Source organism: Phascolarctos cinereus, unplaced genomic scaffold (assembly GCF_003287225.1).
Source record: "Phascolarctos cinereus isolate Bilbo 61053 unplaced genomic scaffold, phaCin_HiC Scaffold_726;HRSCAF=1367, whole genome shotgun sequence".
Lineage (NCBI taxonomy): Eukaryota > Metazoa > Chordata > Mammalia > Diprotodontia > Phascolarctidae > Phascolarctos > Phascolarctos cinereus.
The window spans coordinates 112,299,891-112,315,166 of record NW_027556098.1 but is presented as its reverse complement, the minus strand read 5'-3'; the positions used below and the strand labels follow the sequence as shown (position 1 = coordinate 112,315,166).

Below are 15,276 nucleotides of genomic sequence, written 5' to 3'. Positions count from 1 at the left end.
TCCAATTCTTTATGACCCCATGTGGGGCTTTTCTTGGCAAAGATACTGGAATGGCTTGCCATTTCCTCTCATTTTACAAATGAGGAAACTGAGGCAAACAGGGTTATATGACTTGCTCAGGGTCACCTAACTAGTAAGTATCTGAGGCCAGATTTGAACTCAAAGAGATGAGTCTTCCTAACATCAAGCCTGAAACTCCATCTACTGTGCCACCTAGCTGCTTCTTAGGTAATGGTTTTGGAATCCACCCTTCTCTGTGACCTGGCCTCAACCATAATTATGATTTCTTTGTTTTGCTAAATATATACAGCATATTTTTTTTCTGCCTTTTTTTTTTTGATGAGGCAATTGGGGTTAAGTGACTTGCCCAGGGTCACACAACTAGTAAGTATTTTGTGTCTGAGGCTGGATTTGAATGCAGGTCCTCCTGACTCCAGGGCCAGTACTCTATTCACTGGGCCACCTACCTGCCCCTTCTTTATTATTATTATTTTTTTTGGCTAGGCAATGAAGTTAAGTGACTTGCCCAGGATCATACCGCTAGTAAGTGTCAAGTGTCTGAGGCTGGATTTGAACTCAGGTTCTCTTGACTACAAGGCCAGAGCTCTATCCACTATGCCACCTAACTACCCCTTACAGTATTCTTGATAACATGATTCTCTTGTCTTTTCGTTTATACCATCCTGACATGTTGGTATTCCTTTCTTAATTCATGCTTCAATAATTAAAGTCCAGTGGTTTCTGTTCATTTTTCACTTTTCCTCTCTCACTTTTCAATGGCACAGAAATATCCCCTCCAGACTCAGGCAAGTAGGTATGAAGAAATTATTTTTGTGTCTCTGACATCCCTTCAAATCCAAAAACTTAAAGTAGATCTTCTGTTCTTACTTATTCCTCACCTTTTAGGGGAGAATATATGTTGAGGTAGATTGAAAACTGGGTCAATGCCAGGAAGACATGGGTCAGCTCAAGTCTTTGTCCCCCTTGGGCAAGTCACTTAAACTCTTGGACTTCAGGCAGCTCTCTAAGAAAGGCAGCTAGATGGCGAAGTGAATAGAGCACTGGACTTGGAGTCAGGAAAGCCCGAGTTCAAATCCAGCCTCACACTAGTTGTGTGACCCTGGGCAAGTCACTTCACCTCTATCTTACTCAGTTTCCCCAAGTAAAATGTGGATAATAGCAACACCTACTTCTTGGGGTTGTTGTGAAGAGCAAATGATGAAGATCAGATGTAAAGTACTTACCACAGTGTCAAGCACATAGCTGGTGCTTGTTTCTTTTCCCTTCCCTCTAAGACTATAAATTGCAGAGAAGGTGCCAACCTGCCCCGATAAGGGAGGTTTCCTCCTCTGGGAGTTCCCTATGTCTCTTCTTACCTTTCACAGACCAACCCCAGGGAACCCACATGGTACAGTAAACTGATCTGGATTTGGGGTCAAAGGACTGGGGTTTGAGTCCCAGCTCCCTCACGTACTACCTGTGAATTTCAACTTCCCTTATCTAGAAAAGGAAAAGCTTGGACTAGGTGACCTAGTCCAAGCTATCTTTGAGCTCTACATCTATGATCCCATTGGCTTAGAACTATGATGCAGAACTCAGGCTGAGCTCATCAAGCACCTTTGGGGTCTTCAAAACAATCATCAAAATCTACAAGTTGAAAACCTGTAATAGCTAGCACTTGTGTAATGTTTTCAGGTTTGCAGAGCACTTTGTAGATATTATCTCATTTGATTCTCAACGAGTTGAGGCATTAAGAGGTTAAATGGCATCCCCAGGGTAACACAACTAGTAAGTATATGAGGCTGGATTTGAACTCAGGTCTCCCAAACAACAGGTCCAGTGCTCAATCCGCTTCACCACCAGCCTGCTTTAGTCAGTTCAGCCTGGCACTGTTTACCTCTGTGTTATTACTACAAAATGAAACTCTTCTCCGAGCTTCCCCCATTCTAATAATGGTATGAAAGACTTACAGTAAAGAGAATGTGGTTGTTATTCATGACATCAATTTCTGAAGGTTAAGAAATGTTACACAAAATAGGCCTCGTTTCCTTTCTCTCTCAGTGGATCTTTCACCCAGAGCCAGGGCAAGGCATCTGTGCACCTGAGGAAAGATTTGAAAATTGTGCCTAGATATTTCTATACTAGAGGATTTAAGCTTTCTTGGTAACATATTTATAATTTATCACAAAATAAATACATGTAGCATGGAAAATTAGGTTTTTCTGGCAGCAACCTCTTCATTTTTTAACAGATGAGTAAACTGAGACCTGGAAGAGTCAAGTGACTTGTTCATGGTTTCACGAATAACAGACCTGGGGTTTGAATCCAGGTACCCTAATTCCAGACCTCATGCTCTTTCCAGCTAGGTGGCTCAGTAGATAGAGTGCTGGGCCTGGAGTAGGAAAGACCTGCGTTAATCTCTGGCCTGACAAACAACTGGGAATTGAGGGGATGCCCATCAATTGGGGAATGACTGAACAAGTTGTGGTATATGAATGTAGTGGAATACTATTGTGCTATAAGAAATGATGAGCAGGCAGACTTCAGAAAAACGTGGAAAGACTTAAATGAACTGATGCTGAGTGAAGTGAGAAGAACCAGGAGGATGTTGTACACAGTAACAGCCACATTGTGCGATGATCAACTTTGATAGACTTAACTCTTCTTAGCAAGAAGGGCAGCTAGGTGGCAAAGTGGACAGAGCGCTGGGCTTAGACTCAGGAAGACCTGAGTTTAAATCTGGCCTCAGACACTTACTAATTGTGTGACCCTGGGACAAATCATATAACCCTGATTGCCTCAGTTCCTCACCTGTAAAATGAGCTGGAGAAGGAAATGGCAATGGAACTGAATGTTGAAAATTATCTTTACATGTAATTGGGAAAAAAATAAAATAATATTTACAAAAAAAAAAAGAAACTGTGAAAAAAAATCTGTCCTCAGTCACTAAATAGCTGTGTGACAGTGCCAAGTCACTTAACCTTTGTCTTCCTCAGTTTTCTCAATCATAAAATGGGGATAATGATATTTTACAAGGTTATTGTGAGGATCAAGTGAGATGATAGCAGCAAGACATTGCATATAGTAGGTGCTTACTAAATGCTTGTTCCCTTTCCAGCCCTCCCTCCATCTCTCACTTGGGTAAATCCAGCGCATCACTGGAATTGTCCCTCTGTTATCTTTCACTGATATCTCTCATCAATTTTTAAAAATTTTTACTTCTGAATTCTCTCCTTCCCTTCAGTCTCTCTCCTACCCATTGAGAAGGCAAGCAATGTGATATCAATTATATATGTGAACTCATGTGAAACATATTTCCACATTAGCGATGTTGCTGAAAAAAAGCAAGAGAAATAAAGTGAAAAGAATTCTACTTCAATCTGTACTCAGTCTTTATCAGTTCTCTTTCTGTAGGTAGCATTTTCATCATGAGTCCTTTGGAATTGTCTTGGATCATTTTCTTGATAAGTATCTCATTGATTAAAAAAAAACCTTCAGAATAAATGAGTTCACTATTGCTGTCTCTCAGTTTTCTCTTCTGAGAAATGGGGAGTTTGGATTAATTGATCCCTAAGATCCCCACCCCACCCCCAGCTCTAAATTATTATGATACTCAATTCAATTGCTCTTACCAAACTTTCAGAGGTTCCACTTTGGAAGGGATAATTTTAACAGCCCATCAGGGAGGAAATAGGCCTGATTAATATCACCACATATAGTATTGGGCAAAATTAAGCTGCCCACCAAGCCCTAGCTGAAGATCTCCTATGTTCTGCTCTAAAGATTCCGTCTGCCCATCAACTCCTAAAGCCTTTCGTATGTTGTCATCTTCTCTCCCCAGCCTCCATCCATGTCCATAGCCTTTTGGAAGCTAGAGTTCTGTCTGATTCTTAGGACTTGTATTTGGACAGAATCTCATGCAAAACTTCTCCAGAGATCCTAGGCTCGAGCTCCCCATTATGTTCATTTACCTATTATACTGTGGTCCACTTGTGTCACGGTCACTAGCTCCTCCCCATCCTCTCTAATGTTATAGCTTCATGTCTCATTCAGATGCACCCCCACAAGCAAGTCACTCTGGGCTTCCCGAAGTCATCATCAGACCCTGATGTCTCTGTGGAATGTCCCATTCCCACCACTTGCACACTCCTTCCTGAGGATCTTTTTCCTTGGAGGAAATGCCTTCAGTGCCAGAGGACCATAAAGCATCACTTGGGAAAAAGCTCCTATTTTAGAGTACATTTGCTTCCTCACGATCAATTCCCTCTTTTCCTTGAAGCTTTGTTTTTCCTTGCCTGAGGGCTGCCCTCCTAGAAATAAGGCTGTCCTATAGTAAGCAGGAAACCCTCACCTATAAATCTATTTGATTCATTCACTTTCCCTACATCAACTAATCTTGTAAGGTAGTATGATGTAGGGCGGCAAGATGGCACAGCGCTGGGGCCTGAAGTCAGAAGACTCATCTTTCCAAGTTCAAATCTGGTCTCAGACACTTACCAGTTGTGTGACCCTGGGCTAGTCACTTAACCCTGTTTGCTTCAATTCTTCATCTGTAAAATGAGCTACAGAAGGAAATGGCAAACTACTCTAATATCTTTGCTAAGAAAAGCCCAAATATGGTCACAAAAAGTCAGTTACAACTGAACAACAAAATGTGGTATAGTGGAACTGCTGCTGATCCTCTGATCTTGAGTCAGAGGACACTGGGTTCAAATCCCAAGGCTGCCACTTTTTGGGGGATGGGGGAAGAGAGATGGAGGAAGGGTATTTCATTATTTTGCATTTGTGCCGAGAAAGCAAAGACTTCAACAATGTGACTGAATTAGGAAATTTCAATCAATCAACAAAAATTTATTAAATGCTTATTATGTTCCAGGCACTGTGCTAAGTGCTAAGGATACAAAGAAAGGCAAAAAAAAAAAAAAAAGGTCCTTACCCTCAAGTAACTCACAGTCTGATAGAAGAAACAACAAACAGCTATGTATACAGAGCAGATGGAAGGTAATCTCAGAGGAAAGGGACTAGGAGTAGGAAAGGTTGGGAAAGGCCTCCTACAGAAGGTGAGACTTCAGCTGAGTCAATGATTTCCTTTGATTAAAAATTTAAAAATCTTCCACCAAAGTCTTACTTCCAAGTTTTATCATGCAGTGCAAATTTTCAAAGGCTGTGGCAATAGTGTGAATTTTGACAAAGGAAAGTCTTCAAATACAGCCCAGGGAAGGTCTTAATACCTGTCAGTCAAGACTCAGCCTACCTAAGTTTGGAGAGGCTCATCACCTCTTCTAGTTGGCCACTAGGTGGTGAATTTGTTGTTCAATTGTGTCCAATTCTTCATGACCCCATTTGGGGTTTTCTTAGCAAAGATACTGGAATGGTTTGCCATTTCCTTCTTCAGCTCATTTCACTGATGAGGAAACTGAGGTAAACAAGAGTAAGTGACTTGCCCAGGGTCACACAGCTAGTAAGGTCTGAGGTCACATTTGAACTCAGGAAGATGAGTGTTCCTGACTTCAGACCTGGCACTCTATCCACTGTGCCACGTAACTGCCCTTTTTTAGTCACAGCAACTAGCAAAGGCTTTTTCCTAAGGTACGGAGGGGGTAGGGGCATTGGTTGCTATCTCTTTGGGTGGAGTATCCTCATCCATGAAATTATGGATACTTGAAATACATTATTAAAATGTATGTGTATGTGTGTGGCATTCCCAAGCAAGCTATCAACATATATTTATTAGTTACCCAATATATGCCAGACAACATGAGAAGTACTGGGTATACAAAAATAAAAAAGAAACAATCCCTGCCCTCAAAAAGTTCACAGTCTTTCAAAGGAGAGAGTACACACACACACATGTATATATGTAAAATGAATACACAAAAAACATTGTTTTGAGTAAGGGAGGTACTAGAAGCTGGGAGTAGAGGGGGCATCAGAAACTCAGTTGTGTAATTCAAATTCCCAAGTCAAATATTTCCCAATTATGATAACCTTATTTTCTTTGAAAAAATCAGGACTACCACATGCCTGAGGGTAGGTGGTAGACTAATTGCCCACCATATTCTCTCCACCTCTTTGACTCATTTTGTGTAGCATGAAGTGACAGGACATGAGCACCACCCACTGTTCAGGAGTAATGAAGACACTGTGGGCTGGGATCTGGGTGCCAGGCTGATCTGAGCTATTGTAAGGGGAGCTAAGGCAGAAGGGTCACTCTGGGAGCAGATGGGCTCAGAGACCTCGTTGTTTATCGACCTCTGACAGCCATCACCTTGCTCTGTTAAATCCAATGCAGAGCTGATTAATAAATCATGAAGCCCTGGGCCACTTGGCAGCCTGGCACATCTGGTAGGGCCCCCAGCCTGCTGACATCTTCCGATTCTTTCAATTGTCTAATTAATAAGTTAAATATTGCCTAATTAACAAATCAAATATTGTCATGACTCAAATGAAAATGCCAGGTAGCCTAGGGACAAATCCTGAGCTCGGTGAAGGAACTAAATGGTGCTTCTGTAACTTATAAAACCTACCATCAATTTGCAGAATCACAAGGATGTCAGAACTGGAAGGGCCCTTCGAGATCACTTAGCCCAACGTCTTTGTTTTACAAATAACACCAAGGCTCAGAGAGGGGCACTGGTTTGCCCCCAGTCACCCAGACTGGACACTTTTTCACTTGTTTAAAGTCATGATTCAGAACTACGAGGGCTGAAAGCAAAAGCAGCCCCAGGCAGCCTCTGCAGTGTTGGGAGCCCACACAGAGCAGTTGGTGTGCCAGGAAGGGGAGCTGATTATAAATAGCATAAAAAATGGGATCAGTTGAAACTCCCTGATCTGCCTGAGCAGAATGTCAAAAAGCAAAGCTCCAGCATCTGAAGGAGAAAGCAAGGGAAACAGGGGACGCATTCTGCCACATGGAGAATAGAAGGTGCCATCCTCAAGTCATTTGAAAAAATTGGTGGCTTTTTTTCACTTTTTTTAAAAAAAATACCTCCAGTGCCTCTGGAAGAAAGTGACTAATAATGATCAGTTTCAAAATAACAAAATCACCAGCAGTCAGGGCTCTATACTTCATCTTCCATGGTGCAGATGCTATTCATTAAAAACCTCTAACTTGCCTTTGTGAAATAATTTATTTTTCCCGTGCTTGTTTTTCAGCTTAGGTGGAAGCCATTTGAGGTCCCAAAAGCATCCCAGAAAAAAATGGACTTTGTGAGCGTAAGTCACTATTCCAGCCCTTCTTCTTAGCCCTCTCCTCTCCTCTGAAGCCTGATTCATTCATTTGTTCATTTATTTATTCCGCCCATAAACATTTATTAAATACCTGCTATATTCCACAGGATCTGGGAATATAAAGACAAAAATTAAATAGCCTTTAAACTCAAGGAAATTACATTCTCTTGGGTAAAGTTCATTCAGTACATGATAATCCACCATTTGGCAGGTTGGGTGCCAAGTAGGGTCAGCCTCATATGAAGGCAGTCAAATTCTTCCATGGGATTTGGAATATAAAGACAAAAATAGTCTGTAACCTCAAGGAAATGACATTCTTTTGGGGAAGATTCATTCACACATGATAATCCAGCTATTAGCAGGCTGGGTGCCAAGTAGGGTCAGCTTCGGGTGAAGGGTCATGGAAAGCATCCCTCTGATCCAAATGTGGCCCTCACACGCCTGCTGCTGTGCCTAATATTCTCACCATTGGCTAAAGGTGGCTGTTAAAATGCACATCATTTCTGGAAGAAAGTCACACATTCATCCCTTGCTAGCCACTAACACTTTCTATCAATTCATCTTTATATTACTTAGCAGAAAGTGGGACACAAGTCAGGGAAGATTTGAAGGTGGCAAAAGACAGAATCATATAAACTCAATGAGGGCAGAGACCATGTCTTACTCAACTTTTAGAAAGGCATCATGGTGTAGTGGACATAACATGAATTTGGCATTAGACCTGTGTTGAATTCATCATGTACCACTTAGAAAATGAGGTCATCGGACTAGATCATCCCTAAGGTCCTGTCTAGCTGTAAATCCTATGATCCCATGATCCCCCATAGGGATTAGGAAAACATCTAGTCTAATCCCCAACTTGTGCAAAAGAGGAAAGTGAGCCCTGGAGACATGACCTACCTAAGGTTACAAGGGGAAAATCAGAGAGTGTTGGAGTTGGAATGATCAGTATAACAATGAGAGCTGATGTTTATATCATGCTTTAAGGTTTACATTATCTCAGCAAAACTTAGGGTTCATAAAATCCAACTCTCACCCAATGCTAGAATTCCTTCTACAGCATTTCTAGGTCATACAATCTCTGTTTCAATACTTCCAGGGACAAGGAGTTTTCTGTATTAACACAGTTCAGCCCCAGCTTCCTAGGGCTTCTCATTGTAGAGTCTTGCTACAGGAATCAACTGGCCCTGCTGCTTTCCTTGGCAGTGATAATGAGACATTATACAGAAGAGCCCCACGTCGGGTTGAATCTTTTCACAAGCAGGAACCTGTCAATGAGGTTTGAGGAATATCACAAAGTCCCAACTGCCTCCCAAATATCTTATTCCTCAGATTAGGAGCCCATTGTTAGAGAGATTCCTTTGAGTGAAAGAAAGCATTGTCCCCAGAAGGCCCCTATTTAAATCACCTAGGAATGAAGACAAGCTTATTGGGGCAGCTAAGTGGTGCCATAGTGCATATAGCGCTGGGCCTGAAGTCAGGGAAGACTCATCTTCCTGAGTTCAAATCTGGCTTCAGACACTTACTAGCTGTGTGACCCTGGACAAGTCAGCCATTTAACCCTGTTTGCCTCATTTCCTCATCTGTATAATGAGCTGGCCAAGTAAAGGGCAAATCCCTCCAGTAACTTTGGCAAGAAAACCTCAAATGGGGTCAAGGAGGAAACAACTAAAACAACCCAACAAAAACAAAGCACCCATTAGCACACTAATGAAGACTAATTTATGAAATCAGCCAATTATCACCTAGCAGAAAGTGGGGATCTGAGAGAATGGACAAGAGGATGAGTAAGTTTTCATTTCATTCCACAAGTATTTGCTGAGCATCTATCACGGACGAATGGAAAGATCGCCTCCAGTGCATTACACACCATATACATTCATTCATACATTCTTTCAACAAGCATCTATCAAGTACCTCCTATGTGCACAGCATTATGGAGTCTGCAGCCTAGTAGATACTTTATAAATATTTCCTGGATGAAGGAAGGAAGAGTGAGACAGTTTTGCTGGGCTGATAAGATGTGAATATGAAATAATTAGTTAAAAATTGTTTTAATTATTAAGTACTTATTAATTACCTACTACTTGCCAGGCACTGTGCAAAGCACTTTATGAATATTATCTTGTTTTATCCTTGAAACAACCCTATGAGGTAAGTGCTATTATTATTCCACCTTACAGATAAGGAAACTGAGGCACAGATAGGTTAAGTGACTTGCCCAGGGTCATACAGCTAGAAAGTATTTGAGGCTAGATTTGAACTTGGGTCTTCCTGACTCTAAGTTTAGGACTCTATTCACCTTATCACCTAAATGTCTCTTGTTGTTTCCGAGTCGTTTCAAGTCTGACTCTTCATGACCTTATTTGAGGTTTTCTTGGCAAAGATACTGGAATGGTTTGTCATTTCCTCCTCCAATTCATTTTACAGATGAGGAAACAGGCAAACAAGGTTAAGTAACTTGCCCAAGGTCACACAGCTAGTATCTGAGGCCAAATTTGAACTCAGTTCTTCCTAACTCCAGGCCCAACACTCCATCCACTGTGCCACCTCGCTGCCCACCTGCCTCTAATACATGTGTATTCTTTGTGTCACCATTCCTAGCTAACTTTTTAAATGATTGTGACATAATAGTTAGAGGTTAAAGAAGGGGATATGGACATGAGGTGTCTTGGGTTCTTCAGTTAACTCCTTTCAGTCTTTGCCTGTCTCAGAGGCCCTGATGCAAATGACTTGACTTCTTTGTTTTAGTTACCAGAGAAAGGGCAGGATTTGCCAGGAGCCCTGAATTCTAACCTTCTTTCCTGATGGGGGTGGCTTTTGTTTCCTAGGGACTTCATACCTTGTGTGGAGCTGGAGACATCCGGTCCAACAACGGGATTGCCATCCACATTTTCATCTGTAACACCTCTATGGTTAACAAGTAAGCAACTGTGGTTCCCTGAAGTTGGTTGAGCCCTGGAGCATGTTTTTATTCTAAGATTTCCAGTGGGGACAAATTATATGATGGGTCATTTGACTTTGATTCCCTAGAATTACGGACTTAGAATTACAAAAAATCAGAGCTGTAAGGAACCTTTTGTGGTTCAGTCATTTCAGTTCTGTCTGACTCTTCATGACTCCATTTGGAGTTTTCTAGGCAAAAATACTGGAGTGGTTTGCTATTTCCTTCTCCAGCTCATTTTACAGAAGAGGAAACTGAGGCAACAGAGTTAAGTGACTTGCCCAGGGTCACTCAGCTAGTAAGTGTCTGAGGCTAGATTTGAACTCAGGAAAATGAGTCTCCCTGACTTCAGGCCTGGCACTCTATCCACTGAGCCACCTAGCTGCCTCTAGATAAGGCCAGTGAGACTTAGAGAGAGGAAATGATTTGTTGAAGGTCCCATGGGTGAGACAAGTTGTCAGAACCAGGACCAGAACTCAGAACCTCTGACTCCAAATCCCACTGGGTTTATGGAACACTATGCTGCCCCTTACTGTGCTTTTACGTTGCTGATATCTCATAAAATGTTTTCTACCTTCTTTCCAGATGTTTTTACAATTCAGATGGTGATTTCTTGATTGGTGAGTTATAAAGAGCTTTATTCCTGTTACTCTCAGGTGGTCTCTAGCCACAAATTGCTTTTTCTATTTCCCAGTATGTTACAAATAACTCTCCTTACCTGAATTAATTAATGGTCCAGAAAAGACTACTGCTGCTCCTCAAGATCCCATCTTCTACATCCTTTTTCCTGTGTGTCTACCCTTCTGGGCTCTGCCATTTTTTCACATATCTGACTCAGTTGCAATGCACGGATGGATAAGAAAACATGAAGAGAAAAATTAAGTGTGATCAACCCTTGGGTACAACAATACAATTTAGCTTGAACATTTTCCCTTGAAAAATAGGACAATAAGGGCTGGGCATTTTTCGTATTTGTAAGCAAATATATACATGTGTATTTATACATACATGATTTGTATATACAAATACATATATGATCACCTGAACTATTACATCTGAATTTAGCCTCTGGACAATTTTAAATGAACCTTTCACTCCTTAGTAGACAGAATCTCTAAGGTTTTCTTTCAATAATCATAATCTAGAACCAAAAGGGACCTTAGGGAATCATGCTCAGCCCCTTCATTTTATAGATGAGAAAACCAAGGCCCAGAGAGGTTAACTGACTACCAATGTCACACAGAACTAGGATTGGGATTTGAACCCAAATCCTTTGACTCCAAATCCAGTGCTTTGTCCACTACAGTAAGGGTTTGGGGGTATCTGTGTAGATGTCTCCAGGGATACTCCCTGCCATCCCTACCAAAAAGTCGTGACTTCCGCTTCCAGCCCAGTTTTGATCAATCTGCTGTATCACGCATCTATTTTTAGCTATTCTGAACTTGACAGACACCAACAAACATGAACTTGACCGCAGAAAAAAGAATAGAAAAAGAAGATTGCATATGGAACTCTGAATCTCTACTGTGTCCAGCTTGTTCCCTCTTTTTTTATAGTATGTGATGAATTTATCACAAGGCTCCTTACCTTGCCATCTATGGGCTCATTAGCACAGTCAGGAAAAACAAGAATGAAAAACTTGATATATGAAAAAGCTGCCCACAAACCCACAGAATTAGAAAATTAGGTTGTTTGGGGTCAAGCCTTATTTTGCTCATACGTAATGAAGTCTTCCAGTAGGATTCCTTTTGATCCCATGGTTGTATTGGGGTCTTTCTGATTTTTTTTCAATGAGTAGAATTTGCCATCCTGGCCCTTCCAGCTTTGGGAGGAGGGTTGTTCTTCCTGAATGGTCTAGATTCTCTGGTTGTAAAAATAACTCTCCAATCAACAATATTTATTGGGTACTTACTGGGAATGGACTTTTTGTGCCCGACCTGCAGTAGAGCCTTCCAAGCTTGTATTGACATTATCTGACAAAGCCAGACATACTGTACATTGACCCCAACATTGTGATGTCATTTTGGTCCTCTTTGAGCAGCAAACAACTTACTGTGTGCCAACAACTAGAGATACAAAGAAAGGCAAAACAGCTTCTGTCCCAAAAGAGCTTAGATTGTAGTTAGGGAGGGGAGGATAGCAAGTAAATGATTAGATACATGCTAGATACATCCAGAGTCAATGGAGGGTCGCCTTTGAAAGGAAAGGTAGAGCATCTTTAAGGACAGGGGAAGGCCTCCTCCAAAAGGTAGCACTTGAACTGAATCTTAAGCCAGGAATTCTGAAAGGCAGAGATGAGGAGACAGAACATGCTAGGCATGGAGGACAGTTAGTGTGAAAACTTAGAGATGGCATCTTGTCAGGGAGGAATAGCAAACCATTGTAGATGATAGAGTATGTGGGGGGAAGTCAGTATCAGAAGCCTGGAGAAGTAGGAAAGGACCAGATTGTGAAGGACATTAATATTTATATTTGATGCTGGAGCAATAGGGAGCTACTGGAGATTATTGAGAGAGGCACTGTGGCAAAATCACTTTGGTGGCTACGTAGGGGATGGAATAGAGTGGGGAGAGGCTCAAAGAAGAGAAACTAATTAGAAGACTATTGCAACAATCCAGGTGAGAGGTGATGAAGCCTTGAGCTAGACTGATGGATGTGGGAGTGCAGAGAAGGAGACTTATACCAGGGGTGTGGGAAAGGTAGAAATGGCAAGATTTGGCAATCAACTGCATATGAGGTGGGGGAGAGGAGTCCAGTATGACACTGAGGTTTCAAACCTGGGTGACTTTCTCCTGGAAAGAGATATCCTCTTGCCAATCAGATTAGTCTTGAAAGCAGTCCCAGCAGAAGAGGGATTGTGAGTCAAGTCATTGCCAAAACCTGTTTGACATAGCTGACCTCTTTAGGATTGGACCCAAGCCATTCTGAATTAGAGCACGCCTATGACAGAAACTCCAGAGGGCCTGAATTACACTGGTGAATTATTTATTGGTTCAGAATGCCTTTCTAATACCCAGCATTGAAAGAAGAACAGGCCAAACATGGGCTTCAAGTAGGTGGGTAATGGGTGCAGAACTATGCCAGACCAAACTTCTGGCCCCACTGTGCATGGCAAACTGAACTCTTGGGGAGGCTGTAGAACCTACTAGACCTTCCCTGAATCTATAGGTCCAGACATTATCCAAGGCTGAGCCAGTTTCCCAGGGTAACCACAAATGGGAATTGTTTCCACTGCAGTGGATAAAGCATTGGTCTTGGAGTCAGGAAGACCTGAATTCAAATCCTGCCTCAGATTTACTACCTGTTTGACCATGGACCATGCAAATCATTTAGCCTCTGTGAGTCTCCTTTTTCCCTATCTGTAAAATGGGCACAATAACAACACTTATCTCACATGGGTTGCTGTAAGGACCAAATAAATGTCAGCTTTTTCCTTCACTCCTCTTTCCACACTCTGCTGCTACCAACAGCTGAGCTCCAGGGCAAACTCAACCCAAGAATTTCTAAGAATGTCCTTACTACTGTTCATTCATTCCTTTGACTGTGTGTCAGCCTCCAGGGCCCTGAATCCAATACCTTTTTATCAACAGAAGCTTCACCCTTAAGCCTAGCTCTCTGCTCTCTGTGTTTGCGGAGATGGGAGAATTTCTAGTCCCTTGGAATCCTGAATGTGTCTTTCTCTTCAGTTCCACAGCTCGGGAAGCTTCTCATTTACACTGAGTTTGGCAAGATGTTGGTGGAACCCAATGAGATCTGTGTCATTCAGGTGAGCAAAATATCCCTCTTTCTAACCCAATCTCCACCAACACACACACCACACACACACACACACACACACACACACACACACACACCCACACACCCACACACACCCCTTGCATGTTTAGGTTAAATCCAGCAGAAGCAAGGAGGCATTTGGATCAATCAATCAATTAATCAATAAACATTTATTAAGAGCATACTATGTGCCAGGCTCTGTGCTAAGTACTAGGGATACAAAAAGAGTTGAAAGACAATCCCCGCACTCAGGGAGCTGACAATCCAATTGGAGAGACAACATGTAAGCAAATATTTACAGAGCAAGCTATATATAGGATAAATAGATAATTACCAGATAGAAGACACTGGAATTAACAGGGGTTGGGGACTTGAAGGGATTGTAAGGTGGGGTTTGGGGACTTAAAGGAAGCTAGGGAGGTTAATAGAGCAGAAGAAGGAGAATGTTCCAGACAAGAGAAAATGCCCGGATCCAAGATAGCCAGGAGGCCATTGTCACTGGTTTGAAGACTATATATTGGGGAGTAAGGTGGATGGAGACTAGGTTATAAAAGAGCTTTGAATGTCAAACATAGCATTCTGTATTTGCTCCTGGAAGCAATAGTAAGCCACTGAAATTTATTAAGTCGGGGGGGGGGGGGTGACATGATCAGACCTGTGCTTTAGGAAAATCGCTTTAGTGGCTGAATGGAGGATGAATCAGAGTGGACAGAGACCTGAGGCAGGCAGACCCACCAGCAGGCTATTGCAATAGTCTACTCATGAGGTGATGAAGGATCCTAGCCATTTACTATTTCAATGGTTAGGCACCATGGGAGCTGGGGAGGAGGACAGAGAGATGCCGAAGAGCTCATGGGCCAGTGGGGTCAGCACCTTCCAGCCTGCAGCTTGATTTGTTATTGTTGTTGTTATTGTTTATTCAGTTTGATTTTTGAAATTTGTTCTCTCCACGCTGTGCTCCTGGCTCTCCAATCTTTTCCACCTCTCCTCAACAGCTTTTCAGGTCCCTTTTATAAGATGTCTTCCCCGCCCCCCCCAAAATGTAAGCTCCATGAAGGCAGGAACTGTCTTTCTTTTTGCTTGTATTTGTATCCCCAGCACTTAGCACAGTACCTGGTACTTAGTAAGCATTAAATGAAGGCTTTATCAATCTATCTAATCAATAAGCATTTACTTTCTCTACCCCTCACCTCTTACCCTCATTGAGAAAGAAAAAAAGACAAACAAGTCCTTTTTTTTTTTAGCACATATTCACACTTAAATACAACTTAATATCAAAATAGAATAAAGCCACAAAACCAAGTTCTTCCCATAGATGATTCAGG

At 41.9% G+C, this 15,276-nt stretch overlaps 1 protein-coding gene across 1 annotated transcript in view; it reads left to right on the top strand.

Moving 5' to 3' along the window:
* HGD (homogentisate 1,2-dioxygenase) overlaps window positions 1-15,276 on the top strand; it is a 95,519-nt gene that overhangs the window by 37,664 nt on the left and 42,579 nt on the right. Inside the window, exons 5-8 of the mRNA XM_020985893.2 lie at window positions 7,156-7,215; window positions 10,062-10,153; window positions 10,760-10,794; window positions 13,861-13,940. Of these exons, the coding sequence (XP_020841552.1) occupies window positions 7,156-7,215; window positions 10,062-10,153; window positions 10,760-10,794; window positions 13,861-13,940 (267 nt within the window). The remainder of the gene's footprint in view (window positions 1-7,155; window positions 7,216-10,061; window positions 10,154-10,759; window positions 10,795-13,860; window positions 13,941-15,276) is intronic.